At 44.1% G+C, this 26,240-nt stretch overlaps 1 protein-coding gene across 4 annotated transcripts in view; it reads right to left on the reverse strand.

Annotated features, from left to right (window-relative positions):
- The window catches only part of UBR3 (ubiquitin protein ligase E3 component n-recognin 3), a 266,744-nt gene that overhangs the window by 157,407 nt on the left and 83,097 nt on the right, over nucleotides 1-26,240 (reverse strand). For all 4 annotated transcript variants that reach the window (XM_040357780.1, XM_040357782.1, XM_040357781.1 and 1 more), the window contains exons 12-18: nucleotides 16,652-16,717; nucleotides 15,081-15,170; nucleotides 11,948-12,076; nucleotides 11,802-11,854; nucleotides 10,211-10,344; nucleotides 6,688-6,773; nucleotides 6,180-6,321 (exon numbers count right to left, since the gene is read on the reverse strand). In XM_040357780.1, coding sequence (XP_040213714.1) covers nucleotides 6,180-6,321; nucleotides 6,688-6,773; nucleotides 10,211-10,344; nucleotides 11,802-11,854; nucleotides 11,948-12,076; nucleotides 15,081-15,170; nucleotides 16,652-16,717 — 700 coding nt within the window. The remainder of the gene's footprint in view (nucleotides 1-6,179; nucleotides 6,322-6,687; nucleotides 6,774-10,210; nucleotides 10,345-11,801; nucleotides 11,855-11,947; nucleotides 12,077-15,080; nucleotides 15,171-16,651; nucleotides 16,718-26,240) is intronic.

Consider the following 26,240-nt stretch of genomic DNA (forward strand, 5'->3'; position numbering starts at 1 on the left):
ACGCCATTCGTTCCCAGTTTGGCTCTCTAGATGACCCCACAGTGGTACTACAACTAGAGAAAATATTGCAACACCCCGACCCCACTAAACTTATATCCACATACTATGCTGCTCTCCTGACAGACTGTAACCCTAGATTCCGCATATCACAGTCAAAAATGGGCATTTATGGACTCTACACTTACAGATGAGGACTGGTCAGAATTTAGCGACACATATAAAACTTTGGTAATATCTTCCAAAGATCGTATAATCAACATAAAAATCTTTCACCTCTCTCACTTAACCCCTACCAGACTACGCAAGATTGGCCTAGCCCCCTGCTGCTGACTGAGGGTGTGGACAGGAGGCAGATTTTCTACATTGCTTCTCGGCCTGCCCACTAGTCCAGAGCTTCTGGGAAGAAGTAGGGTCCTTTATTTCACAGGCATTGGGCCTTCTGAATGTTCTTTACCGCAAGAACTGCCTTTTGGGCATTATTGGGGACCTCCATATCTCCACCTATGCAAAGAGACTCCTACGCATCCTTCATTTTTATGCTAGGAAAACGATATTATTGACCTGGAAAGGCTCTCAGGTACCTTTGAAGTCTCTTTGGATATCACTGGTTAATGACTCGATACCTCTGTAGAAACTCACATTAGAGGTTCGGAAATAAACCAAAGCCTTTCAGAAGATATGGGGCAGATGGCTGGCCAGCCCCCTAACCCTTACATCAGGCAGACCACATGTTGGAAAATCGAGCCCTTTTGATGCACTGGACCTATGTCATGTACATCCTCCTGGTGACTTTATATTAGTGCAGGTGTATTACCTAGTACTGTAATTCTCATGCTAAATAACTACAGGAGACACCTGGCATGAACACTGTAATGTATGTATGTAATGCTCAGATGCAGTGAATAACCAAAAGTCAGTTTGTTTTTTTAAAGTACAACTAAAAGGGTCTTGTATGACAGTCTAAACAAGTACCGAATCCAGAGATTTTGAATTTAGGGGAAGTGCAGCATTGCTGCTACACATCACAGGAAGCTGCATTAGGTGGACGTCTCTGGCAGGCTCAACAGGTATTAGTGGGACTTTGCAGAGGGACCAAGAGGATATTGAGGTACAGATGAACTTATAAGTTGGTGCTGTAGCACATTCATTTTACTTGAATAGAAGGCCATAGTTCCAATGTAAATCATGAAGAGCTCAGCCAACAATGGCAGCCTCCCTGTTTCTCAATATTCCTTTAAGCAATTAAAAACGGATGGTTAAAGTCCTAGAAGAACAGTCAGGCCCGTCGGCACACGACAGGCAAACCAAACAACTGCTTGTGGCCCCGAGCTGGCCAGGGACCCCAGCACGGCGGGCCCTTGCCGCACCGCTGCTTTCTCCTGCAGTCCGGTCAGCCGGGTACCATAACCGCACGGTACAGGAGATTCAGTTTCCTGTTCCCGGCCGGACTGACAGAAAGTGCACACACTGAGTGTTCACTTCTTTTCAGTCCGGCCCGGGAACAGCAAACTGAATCTCCTGCCGCGCGGACGCCAACATATGCCGGCGTGTGGAATTCAGTCTTGTAAGGCTCTGCGGAGTATAGAGGTAGAGTGTCTTGTGCGGGGGTATAGCGGTATCCTGGATGGTGGGGAGAGGGGTGCTGCCCATACACGTGTATGCAGGCTAGGCTAGAGTTTGTTATAAATCCTAACAAATGAAGTAATGTTTTCAGCAGCTTAACTTAATAAAATTCAGTTGAATTGAAAAATTGAAAATGTCACACACTTTTTTTTTCTATGCTTGGGGCCCCCAAATTCCTTCAAACGGCCCTGTACAGTGCTCAATCACAGAACATTTTGCCAAGGACGGGGCACTGTTCTTCCCGCCGCCAACAAGGACGGGGCACTGTTCTTCCCGCCGCCAACAAGGACGGGGCACAAAAATCTCCCCTAATATCAAAGATGGGACATTGTCTACTCCCACCGACACCAGGATAGGTTCTACTCCAACTGCCACAGTCCGGCCCCTATAAAGTCTGAAGTACAGTAAAGTGGCCCTTTGTTTGGAAGGTTTGAAGACCCCTGATTTAGAGTAAACCAGTCAATTTACCTTTGTAGCAGCCCCACCCTACAATAAATAAACCCCCCTGACCTTCCACCGGTATGGGGAAATTATTTATCATTACATTTTACTAGAAGTGATACTGAAGTCTCCAGTTATTTTTACCCAAAATAAAAAAAATACTTACATGATCTGTGTAAGCATATTGCAGCGTAGCCCTGAACCCCTTCTTCTGGGATCCCCTACCAGCTGGGGTTCTCTTTCTCTTCTGTGTCTGCCCCCATAGCAAGCCATTTGCTATGGGGGAAGATGTGCCAGCTTGCTTCTGAGCCAAGATGTGTGCATCCACATCCATAGATGCACGCAGTGCACCTTGCCCCCACCCTGGATCCCTCCTCACTGGATCCGATTAACAGCAGCAGGAGCCAATGGCTCCTCTGTGCTTGTGTAAGAGGGGAGAAGACACACGCTGTTGCAGACAGGCATAGCGATGTATCAATACAGGACTCCGGTAAGTATTTGACGGGGGGGGGGGGACTATTGGAAGGTTTATCAACTTAATACAGGTAATAAATTAAGGTAAAATAACCTTTTGGTCCTAAAACCACTTTAAAGCAAAAAATAAAATAGTGACATACTAAAAGGGCAAAGGGGCAGCCTGCCTGTGAATGACACATGGGATATTATTCCGCCCAATTGCAAATTATAGCCAGAAGCATATTACTCTTCGCATTAAGTAAATGCTACATGAATCATAAAGCATGGAGACATGGATGGATGAATGAGCTTGGTTTGACTATTAAAAAATAATTAAACTGCATTTTCAGTGTGCGCTGCTCAGATACAGTTAAAGGGTAACTCCCCTTTCAAGAGAATTAAAAAATGTTTGCAAAAAAAAAAAAATTCTAAGTGTTTTTTTTGTGCGAGTACTCGAGAGAGGAGCCGGACTGCAGGAGTTGGGAGTAGGCTGGCCTCCCCCAGAGGCAATTTGCCAAAAAAATAAATTATAATAATATAGCACATACAATTGCGACAAGTCATATCATTGAATGTTATAAAAAATTACCTTTCCGTTTCAATCTGCAGCTCTGTTATTTTCTGTAATATGCAATGCAATATGGCTACCTGGAGGTATTTTGTACACAGATGATGTACAGAACACCCCCCATATTTGTAATTTTCTGTTTGTGTGATTGGCTCACTGATTTTCCAAGAAGTCTACACCGATTTTCCAAGAAGTCTACACCGAGGCTAAAAATAGCACCTGTAAAGCGCCTCTCCTCTCCCTGAGAGCTGTCACACTGGAGTGGTGCACTGGCAGGACGCTAAAAAAAAGTACTGCAAGCAGCATTTTTAAGGCGCTGTAGGAGCAGTGTATCCTAAAGCGCCCCTGCCTATTGAAAATCAATGAGCAGCGGCGCCTGTAACCCTTTTTCGGTCATTAGCGGGGGTTAAAAGCGCCCCGCTAGCGGCCGAAAAGACGATGGTAAAGCGCTGCTAAAAAAACAGTGGTGCTTTACTGCTGACGCCCGCCCCAGTGTGAAAGTGCCCCAAGAAACAAATTCAATTTGAAGCATCCCTTGCAACAAAAATTGCATTTTTGGTGAGATATTCCTCAAAGGGAAATCACATCTAAAGGGATGTCGATCCTGCTAATTTTGCTCATCAGAGCACTTTGATAATTATAAAACTACTCCCATACAGATGCACATGGACACTGTCAAACAGCCATTTCTTCAGAATAACAAAAGGTAGGCACCTGCAATAAAAGTTTCTTAAAATACCTGCCATGTACATAGATCATAAACAAAACAAACAGAGGATTCTATACACCCAACTGAGGTAACTATATAATGTATTGCATCAGAAAGCTATACAAATGTGTCTAGCACAAAACCAAAAACCCCACAACCTCCAAAACACCCCCTCCTAAGTTATCCCAAATGCCTCACCCTGTATGGGACAGAAACACACCACCCCTCGTAATCAACAGCAGTCGGGACTGATCACTTACATGCCTGAATTCTCTACCTGTGTTACTAGTGTTAACTAGCTGGATATCGGAGAAGTTGATATCGAATGGATGCCATTTTTTGATCACCTATACCCCATACATGACCGACTGACCTATATATGCAGATATCCCTGTGGGTTCATATTGGCCAATGTTTCCCCATTCCATCACGGGGCAGTGTACAACACGCCCATTGTGGCTATAAGGTGGATCACTGCATCCTTTAGGGAACGGGTTTGTGTGGGGGGGGGGGGGGGATCTCTGGTAGGTTGGCTCAGAGCCATTTTTAAGGGGGGTGTTTGTATTGGAGAGGGCGGGCTCAGCTCCCTGCATGGACTGTATCCCCCCACCCCTCGCTTGATTACAAGGGGTGGTGAGTTTCTGTCCCATACAGTGTGTGGTATTTGGAATAACTTTGGAGGTGGGGGTGTTTTTGGGAGGTTATGGGGATTGTGGGGTTTTTGTGCCAGCAACCTTTGTATAGCTTTCTGGTGCAATAAATGATGTAGTTAACTCAGTTGGCTGCGTGAAATCCTCTGTTTATTTTGTGTTCTTGTTCATCATGTATCTTGATTACACTACACCCCCCCCCTTTTAGAACCAGGGCAAGTACCACATACAGGAATTAGGTGGTATTCACATTTTTGTTCGATTTTTGATGTACAGAGATCACCCAGAGGGAATTTTTTTTTTACTCAACAAAAGTGGTTACTCTTGAAGTTTTGCTTTAAGTGTAGAGGCAAGACAGATATTGATGGATTCTGCTTGTGACAAGCCCAACATAGGCTAGCAGACAATGACAGAGGTTCAAGGAAGGAAGGGTGACCCCCGGAAGTCACATCTATGATGTCCTGCTGCAATGAATATAGTGTCAACCTCAGCCTGGACTCTGACCAGGCCACGCCCCCAACACGTTTCACTCTGCCCGCCGGAGCTTAGTCACAAGGATTCCAATGACTAAGCTCTGGGGGCGGAGTGAAACACATTGGGGGTGTTGCTTGGTTGGAGTCTAGGCTGAGGTTGCCACTCCATTCATTGCATCAGAAAATCTTTGAAGTGCAACTTCCAGGGGTCATCCTTCCTTCCTCAAACCTTTGCAGGAGCCAGGATGGGCTGCATTCCCTGTCGGCATTACAGCAGCAGTTGCGGATGCACTGTCCACATACCCCCTATCGAGCATGAGCGGCCCGCACACTTTTCCCAGGTCACAGACAATGACAAGCATGGGCTGTGATGGACAGATAGACTGACAGATAATAATTATGTTACAAGACACAACATTGACCGACACCAAAAAATTCACTGTGCTAGATCTATGCGCTTCCTCTCTCCCTTTTGTTTTGACTGACACAAACATTGGTACACATAATCAGTCGATATTTGGATGGAATTAGTGCTTAAGGTTTTTAAGGGACACCGGTAATGCTTGCCACAGGTAAAAAGGGAAAGTCAGATGTACTTATTTATACAGATACCTTAGAATTCATAAAGATTGGCACAGAAAGATTTTGTGAAAGTGCCTCACATGCGTTGTAAAAGTGGCACAGCACCCAACAAATTCATGTACCCGTTTAGAACTTGAATTTGGTGCATGCTGCACCACTTTCACAATGCATGAGAGTCACTTACATAAAATCTGTCTCTATATGCCAAAAGAAGGTTGGTCCTGATTAGCTACACTTTGAGATATGAACTGTTAGTATTTTAATTTTGAATTTGGCGCAAGTGTCTGGCCACAATGTATAAGTGGCGCAAATTAGAACTACCTGAATTTGGCACACAAGTGGTAGACAAAACCAAAAACTGTTGCAGAGGTTTTCTTTTTTTTTAATTAGGCACAACACGTTAACAAAATCAATTAAAACCAACCCCCCCCCCCCCGCAAAAAAAATGGCACAGCAGCTTTATGGAATTCCTCCCCATAGTATTTAATTGAATAACTACAGGTACACGGGGCTAAAAGCATTAGCTGCTACCATTTCTTTCAGCTCATAAAGCAGCACCTGTCTTCTAAACAAGCTTACAAGCAAAAAGCTTGCATATGCAAAAGCATAGAAGAACGTACAATAATCGTTTCATCAACAAGCACTTAAAACAGACACATGCTTGTTCAAATACATACCCTTTGGTGTATACATTCCTTGTTGCATGGAACCTCCAGGCTCAAAAACAGGAGCTTTAAAATCAGCAACTGCTGATAAAACAGATTCAAAGCTGCAATTGCCTGGCATTATACCACTCTTTGGATTAGGGCTTTCTGGAATGTAATGGGTCAGTTAAGGAATACTAATTGAGCATATCCGTGACACAGTGTTTCACATTACTCACCACGAACATACCACACAGATTTACTTTCACTATATCTGTGTAGATTTCCCTCCCCTTCATAAATTCATATTAATTTGTTGCCTTCTAGGTGTGTTTTCTTAATTGTGGAAGAAACATTATACCAAGGGCAAAGGCAGGGACTGAATAAGTGATCTGTATACTCCGTATGAATAAATAGAATAAATTCTCAACCAGCTGGGTCAGGTTTTCAAGACAGGAAGTTAGACTATGAAGTAATGAATTGGAGCAGGCATTTGTCAAATAACTGCAGGTTCTCCACAGATAATCACAGCAAAGGATATAAGGTCAAGCAGGGAGCTGTGAGTACGGTCATTCATACACAGCTGAGCAATCATCTCGGCTCTTAAGATTTCATCATCAGTCATCCCTGAAATGGTACAAAATACAGGTTAGTGTTTCAGCTGATAAACAAGAAAGTTGGATGGAAAAAAAGCTAAAATGCACTACTGTAATGTGTACCTTGTGATAATCCGTTGTGAACTCTACATGTGTATATGGTTACTTACAATAGCAGAGGATGCTGCAGGAAATAAGTCTGGCTTGCAAAACTAAACTATAAAGCCTCTTACACACCTACGGGTTTCCCGTCGGAAAAACTGCCATGAGCGCTTTTGGCCGGGGATTCCGGCCATGTGTATGCTCCATCGCAGTTTTCCCGACAGGAAACTGCAGAAGAAAAAAAAAAAAAGAAGAAAAGGAGAACCAGCTCTCTTTTTTCCCCGCCGGGATTCCCGTCTGTTTTTAAGCCGGCAGTTTTTTTATGGGAAAAGACTGCGAGGGAGCATACAGACAGCCGGGTTTCCCGACCAAAGCTCTCATGGCAGTTTTCCTGTCAGGAAACCTGGCCGTGTGTAGGGGGAAAAAGTAACCGATCAGGTTCTCCGTTTTCCCCTCGGGTTTCCTGGTGATAAAAAGTCAGCCAGGAAATCCATACGTGTTTACTAGGCATCACGCCTTGTTCACACAAGCGTACTTAAAGCGGAGTTCCACCCAAAAATGGAACTTCCACTTTAAGTGTTGGTGACCCCCTGACATGCCACATTTGGCATGTCATTTTGTTTTGGAGGGGGAGCAGGTACCCCGTTTTTAGAGAGACATCCAGCTCCCACTTCCTCCCCTGGTGCCGGAAGGAAGATAACCTCTCCCCCTCCCATCCCTGCAATCTCCTGGGACACATCACAGGTCCCAGAAGATTGCACGGCCACTCACAGCGCAGCTCGGGCATGCGCAATGCGTGCCTGGCTGTGAACCGTGGGACAGGTGAGTGTCTGATTATTAGGCCTCATGCACACTGGATGTTTTTACAGCAGTTGTTTTTGGCTGTAGACATTTTTTTTCTACAGTCATTAAAATTTCCATCAAGTTATCCTATATGTCCATGCACACATAGGCTGTTATCATCTGTTTTGGGCAGTGGCGTTTCTGAGCAGTACAAAAAAAAAAAAAACACTAGTGGGTTCTGAGAGACGTTTTTCAGCTGTAAAAAGCTTTTTACGCTGATAAACGCGATAAATGCTCAAAAACATCACTCACCAGCGTTTAACATTTTTAAACCATTGGAAAAAAAAAAAAAAATTATGCATAGCATACTAGCTCATTATAAATTACTTACCTGAGATCGAAGCTCCCGAAGCGACTCTCGTTCCTAGCCTCCTCCGCCGCCATGATACCCGAGTGACTTCCGGGTATCGCGGCTCCGGCCGCGATGACGAGCCGTCAGTGAGGGCACAATCGCCTTCACTAACAGCACGCTCAGTGCGCCTGAGCCGTTGTCTACGGTGCGCATACGCCGTAGACATCAGTGCAGTCTTTTATGCAAATATCTCCTAAACTGTGTAGGTTTAGGAGATATTTGTTGCACCTACAGGTAAGCCTTAACCTAGGCTTACCTGTAGGTTAAAATGGTCTGTAAGGGTTTACAACCACTTTAAGGAAAGCTAATATTTGTCAGGAATACTACCTTTACCACCGCCCGCCCACTGTATAGGCAAATGACAGTGGCAGGGTGGCTATATTGTTCTGGGACAATGTTATATGATGACGTCTCACTCTCACCACATTTACATGCCCACGGGGGCGCGTAGCACAGTGATCGATGGAGCACTGTGTCCCCGAGATTCATGTCTTTATGGACCTTGCTTTGTTCACTGGTCCAAATCATTTGGTGGAAAGGGGATTATGGTGTGGGGTTGTCTTTCAGGGGTTGGGCTTGGCCCCTTAGTTCCAGTGAAGGGAATTTTTAAGGCATCAGCATACCAGGACATTTTAGACAATTTCATGGTCCCAACTTTGTGGGAATAGTTTGGGGATGCCCCCCCCCCCCCCTGTTCCAACATGACTGAGCACCAGTGCACAAAGCAAGGTCCATAAAGACATGGATGAGCGAGTTTGGGGTGGAGGAACTTGACTGGCCTGACCTCAACCTCATAGAAAGCCTTTAGGATGAATTAAAGCGGAGACAGCGAGCCAGGCCTTCTCACCCACATCAGTGCCTGAGCTCTCAAATGCACTTCTGGAAGAATGGTCAAACATTTCCATAGACACACTCCTAAACCTTGTGGACAGCCTTGACAGAAGTTGAAAATGTTGAAGCTGCAAAGGGTGGGCCAACTCAATATTAAACTCTACGCATAAAGACTGAAATGTCATTAAAGTTCATATACTTTTGGTAATATAGTGTGTAACTGTAGTCCACGTCACAGGAGCAAGCACTGCAGGGTGGCTACATTCAAAAGTCCAGCTATAGTGGGACCATGTAGAATGAACACTCATAAAGGAAGTAGAGGCTTAACAAGCTTTCAAATATTTCTAACCTATGCCTATTGCTCTGAACGATCTTGAAGTTTATAAACTTACTTTGTGTAGACCCACTACGCACATTTACTTTCTCAAATTCTGTGACACATATTTACCACACCCTTTGGAGTAGGCACTGCTGCATCAAAGGATTCATAGAGGCTACAATCTGAGCTACAGAGCTGCTGAGAGGAGATATTTAAGGAGGCGGGGTCAGTACAGCTTGCAGGCTGCAAAGTACCATGGGCTATATCGTCCTTAGAAATTGAAAGTCAACAGTAGAGAATCTGCAAAGCATGCAGACAATCCAGGAAGTTATAAAATAGATGGCCAGCAAAACTCACAGCATCAAAAAATAATTTTTACGTAAGCTTATATTGGATTGTCAAAACTATTACAATGCTGATCATATAAAATGAAAGCATATGCTGTGGCCATAGATTTCCATTAAATTATAGGAAGCACTGAGAAATACTGCTCATAGAAAAGGACACAAACAGCGTTCGCAGTGTGCAATATTTTATATTTTTAATAATAGGTTTATTGACACCAATACTACATAATTTAGTTGCGTGGTTTCAGACTGAGTAACCCTCTTTGGGCGCCAGTAGTTCCAAAACGTGGTGCTGTAGTGTATGGTGTTCATTAACAAATAGATTAGCCTCATATATGATGCAGTAAGCTGATAGTTTGTGTTATGTTGAACATAGACACAGTTTTTACAAAAGTTTTATTTACCAAATTGTTATTTTGAATTTTATTTAACAAATCTTTTTTTTATTGTGCCAGTCTTGGTACTAATTCAGTGTAAGGATAAACAAGCTGCAGATAAGGACTGCTGCTGATGGACCATTTTGTTGCAGCCTCAAATTATCTACGAATTGCGCTTTACAAACGTCAACCATCCTTGAACTATTTTAAAAATCTACACATAGGATCTTTTTAAATGTAGACCCAATTCTTTTAAAGAGACATAAAAATGATTGTCTACCAGCAATACAAACATACCTAAATGTAAACGAAGACTTAACAGAATAACTAAAAAAGTGAGTGCCCCTTCAAGCATCGATCTTTCATGATCAGCATCAAGGACAGTGTTCTGGTGCTGAGAAGCCATTGTCAAAAGATCCACAACTTTAAACCTACAAGTGGAAGAGGAAATTAATATATTTTGTTAGTTCGATTAAACTTACAAGCCCATTTTTGACACGTTAAAGACACCTAAAGCAGATTTCCGTTTTGGATGGAATTCAGAAAACAAACCAGATCTACAAGTCCTCTATGGCCTCGTACACAAGGACGGACAGTCTGCTGAAAATGGTCCGCCGGACCGTTTTCAGCGGACATGTCCGCCCGGAGATTTCTGTCTGATGGTTGTACACACCATCAGACAGAAATCCGCGCGTAAACAATACGCGGCCACGCCGATGAAGCGGCGACGTGGGCGGCCCTGGAAGTTCAAAGCTTCCACGCATGCGTCGAATCAGTACGACGCATGCGAGGGATGGCGGTCGGTCGGATGTGTCCGGTGAGTCTGTACAGACGACCGAACACGTCCGACGGACAGGTTTCCAGCGGACAGATTTGTTAGCAGGCTAAGCAATTTTTGTCCGCTGGAAACTATCCGATCCGCCGGACAATTATCTGCTCGGGCCTACACACGACCGGATCTGTCCGCTGAAACTGGTCCATCGGACCAGTTTCAGTGGATAGATCCGGTCGTGTGTACGGGGCCTATGGGGACTCCAGCAAGGGGATCTCCCCTAATGGCAGATGTGGATTTAGCAGAATAAGCTCAGATTTTTAGCCCAGATATATTCGTAAACAGCAGCCAGAAAATGAAGTATGATGCAGAATTTTATTTTAGAGAAGACACTCCATGGGACTAAAAAAACCTTAACCTCATGTCAGCGGTAAATCAGCTGATAAGCCTCAGCATGTTCCAAAGTGTATGATGGTGGGCGTCAAACTGTACTACATCCCATTTAAAACAGACCCATGCATTTTGGGTGGACCGTTTGGAATTAAAATAAACATATTAGCATAAGCACATGGGTGTATGTGGTTTAATAAAGTTACCCCACATTACATTTAAATATAAAAGTACATTTTGTAGAACAGTAATAAAATCTGATATTTGGAATATGGCTCAGAAGCACTCAATGAAGAATACAAGGGCTAGGTTTAAAATATATTTAACCCCTAAAGCTATTTTTCAATGTTTGGCATCACATCTCACCGTATACAATGTATTTAAGCAAACTAATGCCAGGGATATTTTTTCAACATATTTTTGAACATGCTAAGCGACTGCCTCAAAACTAGCAGCAGCACTTTCAGCCTCTTGTGTGAGCAACTTTGACTGTTACGCTGCCTTTCCGATATAGCAGATAAGCAGCTAAACGTCCAACTGAGGGATAACCTACTCTAGACCCACTATAGAACAAGTACTGTATGTGAGCCCTAAAGACTGGGAGCCGATTTCACTACATGCCAATCATGCAGCTCTTTTACTATGTAGAATCTCTTTGAATGCATGAATATTCAAAAAATAATTTACATTTGAACTCCTGAAGTGCATTCCATGCTACCATCTTACCTTTCAAAAACAGATGAAATAAAGTAGTCTGGGTCCAGTCTGGATGCACAGACCTACAAACAGTCAAGCAGAAAGACATTAAAGATTAAAACACATACTCAACATCTCCCGGAGAAGGTTCTGTTCCCTCTTGTCACAAGTCTTACCTGTAATAAATAGATGTCAGGGTCGATCATAGAATTACAGAAATGCGACTGCACATAAGTCATCGCTTGTCCTTTAATCTGCAAGCCATTTCGTACCCACATGTTGCTATGAATCTCAGACAAACTTGCCTGTTGTAAAAAAGGAGAAGAAGGTCTATCGGCTTGAAATACAAAAAAATTAATGAAAACTCTTTCATATTTATAGAGTCAACATAATGCAGAACAATTACTATCAGAAGCTCACAAAAGTAGGTTGCATTGACACCTGAGAGTTCACAGTCAGTTTTGGTGCACTCTTCTATGCATTTTCAAGCTTGAGCTTTTTAGCCAATGGAAAGCAAGTTGCTAGGTTGAGTTTTAGCTAGAAAATGGCATTGAAGTCTATTAGGCCAGAATGCCCCATTCTTCTTTAAAAAGGTGGTCATGTACCTTTTCGTGCTTCAGGCAACAAGTATGTGAATAGGTATAATTTAAAAAAAGCATAGGACCGTGGCTGTTGTGCATTTTGGCCTACAGGAAGAACAACAACAAGGGTCAATGGACCCAAACAGGTATGGGAAGGAGAAAGACATTCCCACGGAAGGTGATAAAAGAGCCCCAGGGTAGCAAGATGGACCGGCTTCCAGGAAACTGAATTCCTATATAGCATAAGAAAATGGAGGGGGCTAGCTAGGTGGAACACAGGGGGAGCCAAAGCTAAACTACTGATGTTGGGTGTACTACAGAGAAGAAGTTTCTGTTTTTCCAGAGGTCCTTTATAAGCAAGTAGCCCTTTTTAGCAGAAGGTACAGGCTCTGCATGGACAAGAGCATCAGAAGGGTACAGAAAGTCACAATGGCGTTGGAAGAAGAGCAGCTTCTTGCAAAAAGGAACGCACAAAGAAGTCAAACTTATGTGGAGGCTATTCAATGTCTAAAAATAAGACCTACAAGGAACCATTGGCAAAGCGGCTTGCGAGTCCAACAAAAAAAGGTTGCAATTTCCAAGACAGAGTTCCCCTTCAACACACTAGGCGAGAACTACCTCATATGGAAGGTTACAGAATATGGGGAAGGAGCAATCTGCATGACCCTGCGAAAAAAGGACATCTAACTTAAATGTTGCCTGACAAAGATGCTGGAAGATCTCTAGGTGAGAGCATGAAGAGCAGTCACATAATCAAATATGTTTGGTGAGATGGGAAGACAAATGTCGACATATCTACAGAAATGCAAATGAAACAAGCACATAAAGGGGGTATTGAGGACAATGTAACCTTTTCCTGTACTAGGTCAGCATAGAGGTCAACCAGTGTCATGTCCAATTCTATTAGAAAGCTAGTGCAAAAACACTGCTCAGCTTGTAAAACAGGATAACCAATAAAACTTGACTTTGGTACAGAGAGGACGGACAGATCAATACTCAGGGCAGAGTCTGAGAGCTGAAGGCCAGAGCAGCCTGTGTATAAAAGGGGTGCATGTAGGCGTATGATGCCAATGATCTGAAGGGGGGAAAAAAGCCAAGCACTGGCTTTCCCCAAGAGGTCCACCAGCAGAACCAAGGGAAATTCTTATTGAAATGTAACCCAAGGTGACAAACAGTCTCATATGTAGCAGCAAGAACATGTAGCACAAAAAAACAGCAGGGAGCGGACAGCAATAAAATGTCTTTGTGTACCTTTCTGAAGGACGAAACGGATAAAAAGGTTGAGGTGTCTTTGCCTAATGTGAAGCAAATATTACGACATCCCTCACCTCCCCTTTTTTGACAAGGGGTGGGGGCAAAGTTTATTGCAAACAATGGTTTTAGAACAGGTCCAGTGGGCCTAGAGGTGGGGGTGTCTGCCACAAGGTGAAGGACCCGCTGTAAATGATTATACCCTGAATGAATATCCTATTCACACGGTAGGGGAGTGCCATACAATAGGGAGGGGAGATTTAGGACAGTTGCTTATAATGCTCCTTCCTTCAGTAGCCACTACAATGTATTCTTCTAGGAAACTTCCAAAGAACTTCCAAACATCATGCCTTTGAAAGGTATTGTTCACCAATGGTGAGAGACCCCCATACCCCCCACGCAAAGAGGAGGAAAACCAAAAGGAGCCAGAGGCCCAGGCATGCACACACCAGGTAATCATGTGTTAAAACTAGTTCACCAGTTGTTTCAAAAGAAAATGGGGATATAAACACTAAGTATCCTCTGACTGGCCCTGTATGGTGCAAAATGGATGAAGGCATTTGACTGGGGATAATTTTCTTGATATTATATTTGAGGATCCTTGGTGTTCAAACAACTGATGAACTAGTTTCAACATTCACAATTGCCTGGTATGAGCATGTCTGGGCTCTGGTTCCTCTAGCTGTACTTCCTTTTGCGTGGGGTTGATAATCTCTGCCCATTAGCGGATCATACTCTGTTGGTTGCATTTAAACTGTTACCTCACATCATGCGATGCAATGCAATGCAATGCGTTATTACCACATCCACAATCAATGCATCCATCTACTAACCGTCAATCAGCTGTTAATGTAATCTGCTATGTTCTACTCATAGATTTAGACATACTAGATGGTATGCAGCAGTTGTGCGCTGGTCATTAGGAGGTGTATCACAAGTTCCATCTATGATATTTACATGAACAAGCAACAATAGCTTTTCGGTATTTTAATTCTGAAAACCTTTCAGTTATGTTAATACATATTTGTAACAGTCTATATTTCCTATTTTTTTTCTTTTTGAGAAGTAGCACCATCAATAAAGTATTTTTTTTTCTCAGGGAGTGGGCAGGGCTATATGGGTAAACTGGGGGGTGGTTCCCATAAAAGCTTTAACCAGTGTCCAATCATCAGAGGGCAGCGGGATATAACCCACGGTCTAAGACTCAACTCCTGTGTTCTGTATTGGAATTTTTTTTTTAATTGTGCAACCCCTTTAAAAAAAACAAAACAAACACAACATGCTTATATCCAACTCAGATTTATCTTTTTCATCCTAGCAATCGTATGTCAATCCAAATCTTTAGTAATTACCGGTACCACAACCACAGAACCTTCTTGTGCACGAACTACAAAACATTCCTGCATATGTGCTAAAGAATGCTTTTTCACAATGTTCAGAGTACAAACAAAAATGCCACACAATGATGTCATACTACCTGAATGAGAAGTGGGTGAACCATCAGCTTCATCAGCATTTCCTGGTCAGGTAGAATTGAATCTAGATCTATCTCTTGACATTTCACAGCCTGTGGGAGAAATGGGACAAAGAAAATGCTCTTCATCTTCATTTTACTAAAGAGGTGTTAATAGAGGACTGCAAGTACATTACAATTAACAAGATCATTATTTCTACTTAGTCAGGGTCATGGCTCATTTTCTCCCCACATCTATTTAACCAGGAAAATTAATTTGCAGCCTGAGTTTTTCTATTTGCGCTTAAACATATGGAGACAGTTTAATTTATTTGGATGTACCTTCACTCTGACCATTGTAATGTAAGCCACAAAGCAGCCATGTGCCTCAACCTCCTTTAAACACTCCTTCCAATCCCACTTTGGGGTAACACTGAAAATGTTAAAACCAATGTTGCGAATCTGCCAAAATATCAAGAAATAACATACACTTTGCGGCACACTCTTTGTGATTAAAGCTACATTTCCAGGTAATAACAGGAAATGTTTTCCTTTAGTGACCCTTTAAGGATCATGCAAGCATTGAGAGAGACCAACAATAGAGGTCTACCAAAAAACAAAAATAAAATTGTACTTGCACCCATTGTGGACCTGTTGCATGATCAACAGCCATGAATTTGAACATGGGATTGTGCGAGGCCTGGACCAGGCTCATCAACTATAGACAAATAATCACAAAGTTCTATCAACATCAATGTTAATGCCCTTTTAAGCAACAACTGTGTGTATTATGATGGTGATTTTTAGAGCAAGGGAAGGCTAAAACCCCTCGCAGACAGATGTGTCCCTGTGGCAGATTTTCCCTCACTTTTCAACTAGTGCTGAAGTTGTCAAAGAGACAGAACTGAGAAGAAATCTCATGGAGCATTGGATAGCAGTAAAATGGGTTCCAACCATTTCTCGATCGAATAAAAAAAAACAAAAAAAAAACACATTGGCTGGATATAAATAAAGTAAATTAGTATAGTCCAAAAAGTGCTCTAAAAGGTCCATAAAGTGAAAAAAATACTTACCCTTTCTCCAGCTCTGCAATGTCCTGGAGCTCCTTGCCAGCTTATGACATCCTCCTGCTTCCGGGTACAGATCTGGCCATTTTCATTGGTTTGGTTGAGGTGATATCACGCCCCCACCCCCGCAAGAGAGTTCATTCATCTCGGCATTGCCAAAATTTTACACCAAGAAGCTCAGTGTATAGGATGTACAGGCAGGTAAGGAACTTAGACATAGTAGGTCTTTTCAGCAATAAAAATCCTGCTTGTTTACCATTTTTTTCCCCTAAAGATAAACTTTAAGCACAGCTTATCATAGCATCCATAACTACCCCTGACGCCCAACATCAAATTATAAAAGCTACCCTATTGAAAATTGCTGCTGAAAGCCTTTAAAACTACACATTAAACAAATATGCTGTCTGAAGCATGCATAGAAGCAACCGCCACTAAAGTCTCATCATTCTACAAGGAAATATCACTAGCAGAATGTATTGAAACACTAAGCACTACTACATGGTTCAGGAAATTAAAATAAATGTTCACCTTGCTCAGAAACATGGCATAGTATCGATGTAGAGGCAAATGAAAAGTAACTTGATTTGGAGCAGGCTGAAAAGGTAAAAACAATTTAATTATACGGTATAAAATAGCAAGCAAAACGTACATATTCCAAAATAGACAAAGACAACTAATCAAGGCATCAAGGCATCAAAAGCAACAACTTTAAGAGGAAAAAAAAAAAAAAAATTCTGGCAATTCACGGAAGTCCATGTACTAGCGATATAGATAGTATGTTGGAATAACACCGGCTTGCAAAAAGAGGAAATTAACAGAAATAAAAAACAGTGTTATGGCAGCGCTGCTTATTGTCTGGCTGTCACTTTTATTACACAATAAGTGTCAATGTAAAATGAATAAAAAAAACAAAAACAAAAAAACAAAGGGGTTGATTTACTAAAACTGAAGAGTGCAAAATCTGTTGCAGCTCTGCATAGAAACCAGCTCCAAAGTTCTTTGTCAAAGTTTACCTGAACAAGCTGAAGTTAGCCGCTTGGCTACCATGCGGAGCTGCATGAGATTTTGCACTCAGTTCCAATAAATCAACCCAAAAGTGTTACGAGTAGAGAAATCTGCCAGTGTGTGGGCTTTCATCAAACACCAAGTAAATTGCACAAAGGTACCATTGCTCCCTTTGCTTAGCTCTGGCTTGCCAATGGATGCCTTGCCTCTCCACAGAAAAGAATACCAGTGTGGGTTGTGGGGATAAATCTCACCAATGGAGCAGAGTATGGCCATAGTGTAGTATTCAATTAATAATCACAGAAACATATGATAAACCACAACCAAATAGGGTAAAAACAAGTAATACAGCATAGAAAACCCACATGAAAAGCCGTTACACTAGAATCAGTGCAGCAGTGTGACGTCAGCACATAGACTCCATCCTACATGTTTTATCCAATAGCACAGGTGTCTGCAACCCGCGGCTCTTTTGAACCTTTGTCGCGGCTCCGGGGCACCTTTTGAGGGTAACGAGTAATCTACCTGATTACTCTTACCCTCGCGGTAACGCCGTTCCCATTACTTGGGCGGCGTTACCGCAATTACATCTACCGCGCGGCGTGCGGGGGGCAGGGTCATGTGGCCACAGGCCTGAGCTGGCCTGTGATTCGGTCACGGCGCGTCATGTGACTGGCCACAGAGTATTGCATTTGCTGGGCATGTGGAGGTGGAATCTTATCCGATATTGTACAGTATTGCATTTGCTGGGCATGTGGAATCTTATCCGATATTGTACAGTATTGCATTTGCTGGGCATGTGGAATCTTATCCGATATTGTACAGTATTGCATTTGCTGGGCATGTGGAATCTTATCCGATATTGTACAGTATTGCATTTGCTGGGCATATGGAGGTGGAATCTTATCCGATATTGTACAGTATTGCATTTGCTGGGCATATGGAGGTGGAATCTTATCCGATATTGTACAGTATTACATTTGCTGGGCATGTGGAGGTGGAATCTTATCTGATATTGACAATATCAGACCAGATTCCACCTCCACATGCCCAGCAAATGTAATACTGTACAATATCAATTATATCAGATAAGATTCCACCTCCACATGCCCAGCAAGTTATTTTTATAATGACGAGGATGACATTGGGCCCTCATTATTAATTATTTACATCAGGCACTGATTATGATTTATGGTACACTGGGGCCCTGATTAATTTTCTATGGCATTTTGGGGCATTGGTCATTTGGGGGCATTGGTCATTTTCGCTTTTACTTTGGGGCAGTAATTCGTTTTTTATGGCACATTGGGGGCATTGTTATTGGCTGTGTAATGTGCTGTTCAATTGCATTCTTTTTTTTGATTGGAGTGCATGATCCTGTATATAGCATTAAGGTAAGAAACAATATATGCAGTGTTTTGTTTTAAATGTCGCAATGGTTTTGTGGCTCCCAGTTTTTTTTTCCCCTTCGGAAACGGGTCCAGTGGCTCTTTATGTCTTAAAGGTTGCAGACCCCTGCAATAGGACATCTTCAGGGTCTGACATCTTCTCCTATCTGGCAAGAGCTGGAGAAATGCAGCCATATTACCGGGCAGGACTTGCCCCCATCTTTCTAAATACCAGGATCTCAAGCTAAATCATTTAGGACCAGCTTATTTCCAAAGACTGGATCATAACTATTACTGCAGGCAAATTCAGAAACAACCCAGTGGAAAAAAAAAAATCTCCATAAAAGAATGTCAAAATAATAAAATATTGAAACCACCCTAAAATAAACTACATTGAGGGTTAACATATTATATATCAAACATGAATGGAGTCCCCTAAATATACATAATAGTCTCCTAGATGTACAAATAAAAAACACATAAACCTCTATCACAGCATAAAAAAAAAATGCATGAAAAAGGCACTAAATGATAAAATAAATAAAAATAAGTTGAGTATGTCTATATATTACCATATCAGAAAAACAACCGTTTAACAGAAATAATGAGACTAAAAAATAATATACAGTGGAAAAACAAGAACCGCTAAATCGTGTCAGTGTGAAGCAGTTTATATCCCTGTCCAACTTTAAACCATGGGGCATGAAGGCTCTAAACTCATGGAGCCACTGCATCTCTATTTTTACATTACTTCATAAAGATTTGATTTTATTTGCCACTGGGTTACTGAATTTGCCTGCAGTAATAGTTATGATTCAGTCTTCGGAAACATGTCGGTCACAAGAGTTTTATTCAGAAAAATCAGAGAGCCAGCCCCAGTAATATGGCAGAATGACTATACAAACATGGATGAATTTCTGCACCTCCTCCCAGATAAGAGGAGTAAGGGTGGCTACAAAAAGATAGCGGACAGTTGGCACTAGAGGTCCCCGAAACTGTCGGATGGAGTGTATGTGCCAATGTCATGCCGCTGCACAGATTCTAGTGTAGTGGCTTTTTTTTGTGATGTTTATAAGATTCTTAAACTACTACTCTATGGCCACACTGTGTCTGCTCCATTGGTGAGCTTTATCACTACAGCCCACGCTGGTATGGAGAGGCGAGGCCAGAGATGAGGTATTCATTAGAAGGCTGGATCATGCAAAGGTAACATTTGTGCCTCTATTGTCTAGGCTGTGTTTGCTGCATTCGTAGCCTATATTTCTGGCAAGTGTGCAATTCACTGGGTATTCTGTAAAAGGCCACACAAGGGTAGATTTGATGGTGGAAGACACTTCACATTCCTCTATTTAGAACACTTTGCTTTGCTTTCTAATAGAAAGACTTTTCGCCCCATGAACTTGTTTTATATACTGTATGTGTTTTGTGACACAATTGGTTGGAGTATAGTTGAACTTGCATATCGCAAATATCTTTTTTTTTTTAATTTGGATTCATTTCATATATTTATTTACTTCATAAACACACACACACACTTATTTTGGTGGTGCTGCAATTATTTGTTTATACATACCAATCAGAATTAAGCGGCCTAGGTTTGGTACCATGCAGGGCAAAATAACAACAGGTACACGTTACCTTTTTCCCCTCCCGTCTTTCAGGACAGCCCACAATTGAGAGATACTCCTCCTCTTCCTCTAGGAAACACTGCGCCAGCCCATAAATTTCTCACTCCCCCTGCCAGACCTCAGTATTAGTGTTTCCTCCGGTGGGGAGACACTGTGCATGGGAACCTAGGCCAATTCAGGCAGAGGACTGAGGCCATCTATTTTACCTTAAGGAAGCAGAGGCTTCCAGGTGAATCCTGGTGCGGTGCAGGCCCACCATTAGCCACCCCTTCCACGCCGAGCGCGGCTCCTGGTTGCGGGGGACCCCTATCTCGTCCAGCGGGGCGCAGCGGGGGGGACATCCAGGCTCGCCCTGTACTACAGGCCGCAAAGAATTTTTTTGAACCGAGCGGGCTGGACGGCGGGTGACGTCATTTCCGGCGTAGAGCGGATGTCTCCCCTTTGAACCGCGACTTCCGGTTCCGGGTCGCGGTGCTGATAGGAGGTCCGGGCGGACGCTGGAGGGAGTCGGATCTCGCACAGGCGAGGAGAAAGCTCTCAGCAAGCAGCCACCTGCAGTCATGTCGGCAGCATCTCCAGAGCCAGCCCTGACAACTGACGCTACCTCCAGCGAGCCTAAGGTAAGAGTACCCTGGGGAGGGGCGCTCTCTAGCTTAGGTTTGCCTCTCCATGTAGGGTTCAATGCATGGGGAGGCAAGCCCCCTGGGTGGCCAGGGGAGGGGGAGTCCTTAGTCCCAGGGTTTATAGGGGGCTAGGTGCACTCCCAGGGTTGTAACTAAATTTTTTTAATTTTTTTAAATTTTTTAAATTTTTTTAAATTTTTTATTTTTATAACTGTTGTTTTCTGCCCTTTCTGTGTTTCAGAAAGCCATTGAAAAAACGGGTAGTGGAAGGCATAGCTCAAAGAGGAAGTGTGCCTCCTGTAGGGATGTCCTTCCAGAAACATGGACTAAGGTCCTATGTAGGGATTGCATTCAATCCCTGGTCAGGGAAAATGAATTAGAACAGGAGTCAGGACTTGCAGCCTCTGTTAAAGAACTGTCATCCACGTTCTCCTCATTCAAATCTCTGTTTGAGAGATTACAGCCTTTGGCTGTCCCTACCCTGGTTACAACCCAGCCACAGGCTCAGGGTCCTGCTCCTGTCATACCCATTGCAGCAGCTATGGCAGATGTTTCCGCAGGCCCTTCCCAAGAGGAACAGGTTCCTCCAGATAGTGCCACCTCTGATTCTCAAGAGGGGTCAGAGGGAGAGGACCAGGACGGGGAGTCCAGGAAGCCCTCTAGGTACAAATTGTCACTGGATGAGGTAGAGGACCTCTTAGGGGCAGTTTACACAACCCTTGGTATCCAAACCGACAAGAAACCTCTTACCCTCCATGATCGAATGTACAGGGGTCTGGAGGAGCAAGAGAAAAAGGTCTTCCCAGTACATGATATACTGGTTGAGACCATTAAGAAGGAGTGGCAGGATCCTGAAAGGAAACCCTTTTTTTCCAGATCCCTAAAGAGGAGATTCCCTTTCTCAGAGGATCCTTTATCTGTTTGGAACAAAAGCCCCAAATTAGACGCTGCCTTCTCCCAAGTGTCCAGGAACACGGATTTAGCGTTCGAGGACATGGGGGTTTTGTCCGATGTTATGGACAAAAGAATGGATTCCCTATTAAAGAAATGTTGGGATTCTACTATGGGGAATCTTAAACCAGAACTTGCCGTCACGGTAGTGGCTCGCAATCTGGAGCATTGGCTCTCTAAAATTCAGGAGCACATTGAAGCTGGTACGGATAAGGAAACTATTTTAGCCTCCTTCCCTACTATCCTGCAAGGAGTCGCTTATATAGCGGATGCCTCAGCGGAGTCAGTCCGCATGTCGGCCAGATCGGCGGTTCTGGCTAACTCGGCCAGAAGGGCCCTCTGGCTCAAGACTTGGACTGGCGACAGCGCCTCTAAATCCAAGTTATGTGGTATTCCCTTCACAGGGGACCTGCTTTTTGGCCCAGGCCTTGAAGCAGTACTAGACCGCACGGCGGACAAAAAGAAAGCCTTTCCTCCTAAAAAGAGAGTCACAGTACAGGCAGGAAGGGGGTTTCGTCCGCATAAGCAAAAAGGGGCCAAACCAGCAGGCCAAAAGAGGGTTTGGACCCCCAGGGGCAGAGGCAGAGGTGGAGCGATTTTTCACCCTCCTGTCCAGCCCCCTAAAAACCCATGACTTGTTAGTCAGGGTGGGAGGAAGACTGGGGACTTTTCTCCCACAATGGGAATCAATCTCCCCAAACCAGTTTGTCCTGGCGGTCATAAGAGGGGGATACCGACTGGAATTTTCATCACCTCCCCCCCAGAGATACCTAGTCACCCATCTACCCAGGGACAAGGAGAAATCCGAAGCCTTGTTGGGAGCTCTAAGGGAGCTAGAGGATCAGAGTGTCATCCTCAGAGTTCCAAGGGCAGAGGAAGGAAGGGGATTTTATTCACACATCTTTGTGGTAAAGAAGCCCTCGGGAAAATACAGGTTAATCCTAAACCTAAAACCTCTGAACAGATCCATTTCATACAGGAAATTCCGTATGGAATCAATTTATACAGTCAGAGCCCTCCTTCCCCTCAATTGTTTCATGGTATCTCTGGACCTCAGAGACGCATACTTACACGTCCCGATCGCAGAGAATTCTCAGAGTTATCTGCGATTGGCCGTGGACCTAGAGGGAACGATTGTACACCTCCAGTTCCAGGCTCTGCCATTCGGGCTATCCTCCTCGCCCCGGATTTTTACCAAAATCCTGGCAGAACCCTTAGCGTTTCTGCGACTTCAGGGAATATCCATCATAGCCTATCTGGACGACCTGCTACTTTTCGCAGCCTCGCCAGAGCAGCTATCCAGGGACCTGGAAGTGACCAAGAAGGTTCTAACGGACCTAGGGTGGTTACTGAACCTAGACAAGTCCAGTTTAATTCCATCCCAACAGATCACTTACCTAGGGTACCTGCTGGATTCTACTCTCTCAAGAGTGTTCCTCCCGGTAGAGAAAGTCAAGAAGTTGGACAGAGCAGTAGCTTCCCTCCAAAACAATCAACAGGTGTCACTAAGGTCCCTGATGTCAACGCTAGGTCTGCTGACATCTGCCCTCCCAGCCGTACAGTGGGCAGGGATTCACTTTCGCCCACTGCAGGCCTTCCTACTAAGGGTCTGGGATCACAGCCTAGAAACCCTAGACTCCTTGATTCTAGTACCCCTTCAGGTAAAGAGATCCCTCTGGTGGTGGAGAAAGGCCACCAACATTACCCAAGGACGTCTGTGGATTATCCCGGTGTCTCGGGTGGTAACCACAGACGCAAGCGGCAAGGGCTGGGGAGCGCACCTGGGGTCCCTTCCAGCGCAGGGTACCTGGGGTCTCCAAGATCTAAAAAGATCTTCCAATTGGAAGGAGCTGAGGGCAGTGGGCCTAGCCCTCAGGTTCTTTCAGGAGGAACTCCAGGGGCACCACATTCAGGTGAGATCGGACAATTCATCGGCCGTAGCCTATTTAAACAAGCAGGGCGGCACGAGAAGCGAAAGTTTGTCGGTCCTGACAGCAGAGATTCTGGGCTGGGCCGAGATCCACACCCTCTCCCTTTCGGCGGTCTTTCTGAGGGGAGAAAGAAACGTAACAGCAGACTTCCTCAGTCGGAGGCAGCTGAGGGAGGGCGAGTGGACCCTCAACCAGGAGGTCTTTCAGCTCCTGAACAAGAGATGGGGAACTCTGGAGGTGGACCTCTTCGCCTCAAGAGAAAATGCGAAGGCCCCCTGTTTCTTCTCCCTGAACAAGGGAGAAGGAGCAAGGGGAGTGGATGCCCTGTCCCAAAGCTGGAAGTTCGGAAGATGCTATGCATTCCCACCTCCGGTACTTCTTCCAGCAGTACTGAGAAAATTCCAATTAGAGCACACCTCTCTAGTCCTGGTAGCTCCTTACTGGCCCAAGAGGGCTTGGTTCTCAGTCCTCAAACAATTAGCGGCAGAACCACCCTTATTTCTACCTCAGCGGGAGGATCTTCTATCACAGGGCCCAGTCCTATGTCCACAAGTCCACAGGTGGAGGCTAGCAGCGTGGCTACTGAGGAAGCCATACTAAGATCCAAGGGATTTTCCGAAGGTTTAATTGCCACCCTCCTTAATAGTAGAAAAAAGGAGACCCGCAAAATTTACAAGAAGGTTTGGCTTCGTTTCAACGAATGGTGTGTAAATTGCCCCTGTTCTGTACAGAGCCCCACGGCTGTCTTAGAATTTCTTCAGTGTGGGGCAGATAAGGGTCTTTCGGTTAGCACCCTTAAAGGGCAGGTTTCGGCACTTACGGTGTATTTAGAAAAACCTCTGGCCACCAGTCCCTGGATAGTCAGGTTCTTTAAAGCACTATCCAGACAGAGACCAGCTCGAGGGCCACCCTTCCCCAGTTGGGACCTGTCTCTGGTATTGCGTACCCTAACGGGTACTCCCTTTGAGCCCTTAGATAATTGTTCTCTAAGGGATTTAACCTTAAAAACAGCTTTTTTGGTTGCAGTGACCACTGCTAGGAGGGTCAGCGAGCTAGAAGCTCTATCGATCAGACCCCCTTTTTGTGTTATTTTCCCGGATCGGGTCGTTTTCAAGACCGATCCAGCCTTTCTTCCTAAAGTGACTTCAAAGTTTCACAGGAGTCAAGATATAGTTTTACCCTCTTTTTGTTCCAACCCTTCGGGGGAAAGGGAACGACGTTTCAGTACGTTAGATGTTAGGAGAAGTATCCTACATTATTTAGAGGTGACTAAACCGTTTAGACGGTCAGACTCACTATTTGTTTTATTTTCTGGAACCAGGAAGGGATGCAAAGCATCCAGGCGCACTATTGCCAGGTGGCTAAGACTAAGCATTGAGCAAGCATACACTTTGGCTGGTAGGGATATCCCTACAGGAATTAAAGCACACTCCACTCGAGCGCTGGCAACCTCTCAAGCAGAAAGAGCGGGAGCAACGCCGGAACAGATTTGCAAAGCAGCAACATGGTCCAGCTACACCACCTTCGTTAAACACTACAGGGTGGACCTGGTTTCGGCAGGTGAGCAAGCCTTTGGACGAAAGGTTTTGCAAGCCATAGTCCCACCCTAGTTGGTAAGTTCTCGGTTATCCTCTCAATTGTGGGCTGTCCTGAAAGACGGGAGGGGAAAAATAGAGTTACGTACCGGTAACGTCTTTTCCAGTAGTCTTTCAGGACAGCCCTGGGTACCCACCCGAATAGAGGAAGTCTGATTTCAAGACCAGGACATGATGTTGATATGTAATTGTATGTTATTAACATGTTCTTGTGTCTCCCCAGCTGACCGGAGGTGCTCGTATAAATACTGAGGTCTGGCAGGGGGAGTGAGAAATTTATGGGCTGGCGCAGTGTTTCCTAGAGGAAGAGGAGGAGTATCTCTCAATTGTGGGCTGTCCTGAAAGACTACTGGAAAAGACGTTACCGGTACGTAACTCTATTTTTTTCCCCCTTTCCACAGGTGCCAATACTATTCCTTGCAAGAAGTGCAGTGGAAAACCAAAATACCCACTATGATTAAATATGAGGAACATACAACTCACTCCCCTTCTATCTCTGGTGAGGTGAAGGGTGCCATGTGTCCAATCACAGTGACAACAGTCAATCAGACATGTAGCCTGCACACAGGGCCTCTTCCTCCTCCTGTACCAAAAAAATATTGGGTCCCCAGTAACAGCATCAGACACCACATCCCAACTGAATACCGTACCAAAATACAATATGTTTTTGTTCCAGATGATCAACTACCGTATATACTCCAGTATAAGCCAAGATTTTCAGCCCTTTTTTTTCGGCTTATACTTGACTCAGTGTACCTAAAATTGAGAGGCTGCGTGCGTCCATCGTTTAAAACTCGCAGTCTTCTTCTGGTCCCTTCCGTCATAGGCGGAACTGTTTGCGGAGAAACGCCTATCACAAATGTTCCCTCATCCTCACCCATACTAGCAGACACTGTGTTCAGTGTTCGGCCAATCACAGATGCCTTTTCATCCTCGGACAAGAGGACGTCCGTGATTGGTGGGAACACTGTTAACCGAGTTAGAGGATGAGAGAAT

This window comes from Rana temporaria, chromosome 6 (genome assembly GCF_905171775.1).
Source record: "Rana temporaria chromosome 6, aRanTem1.1, whole genome shotgun sequence".
NCBI classification, from domain to species: Eukaryota; Metazoa; Chordata; class Amphibia; order Anura; family Ranidae; genus Rana; species Rana temporaria.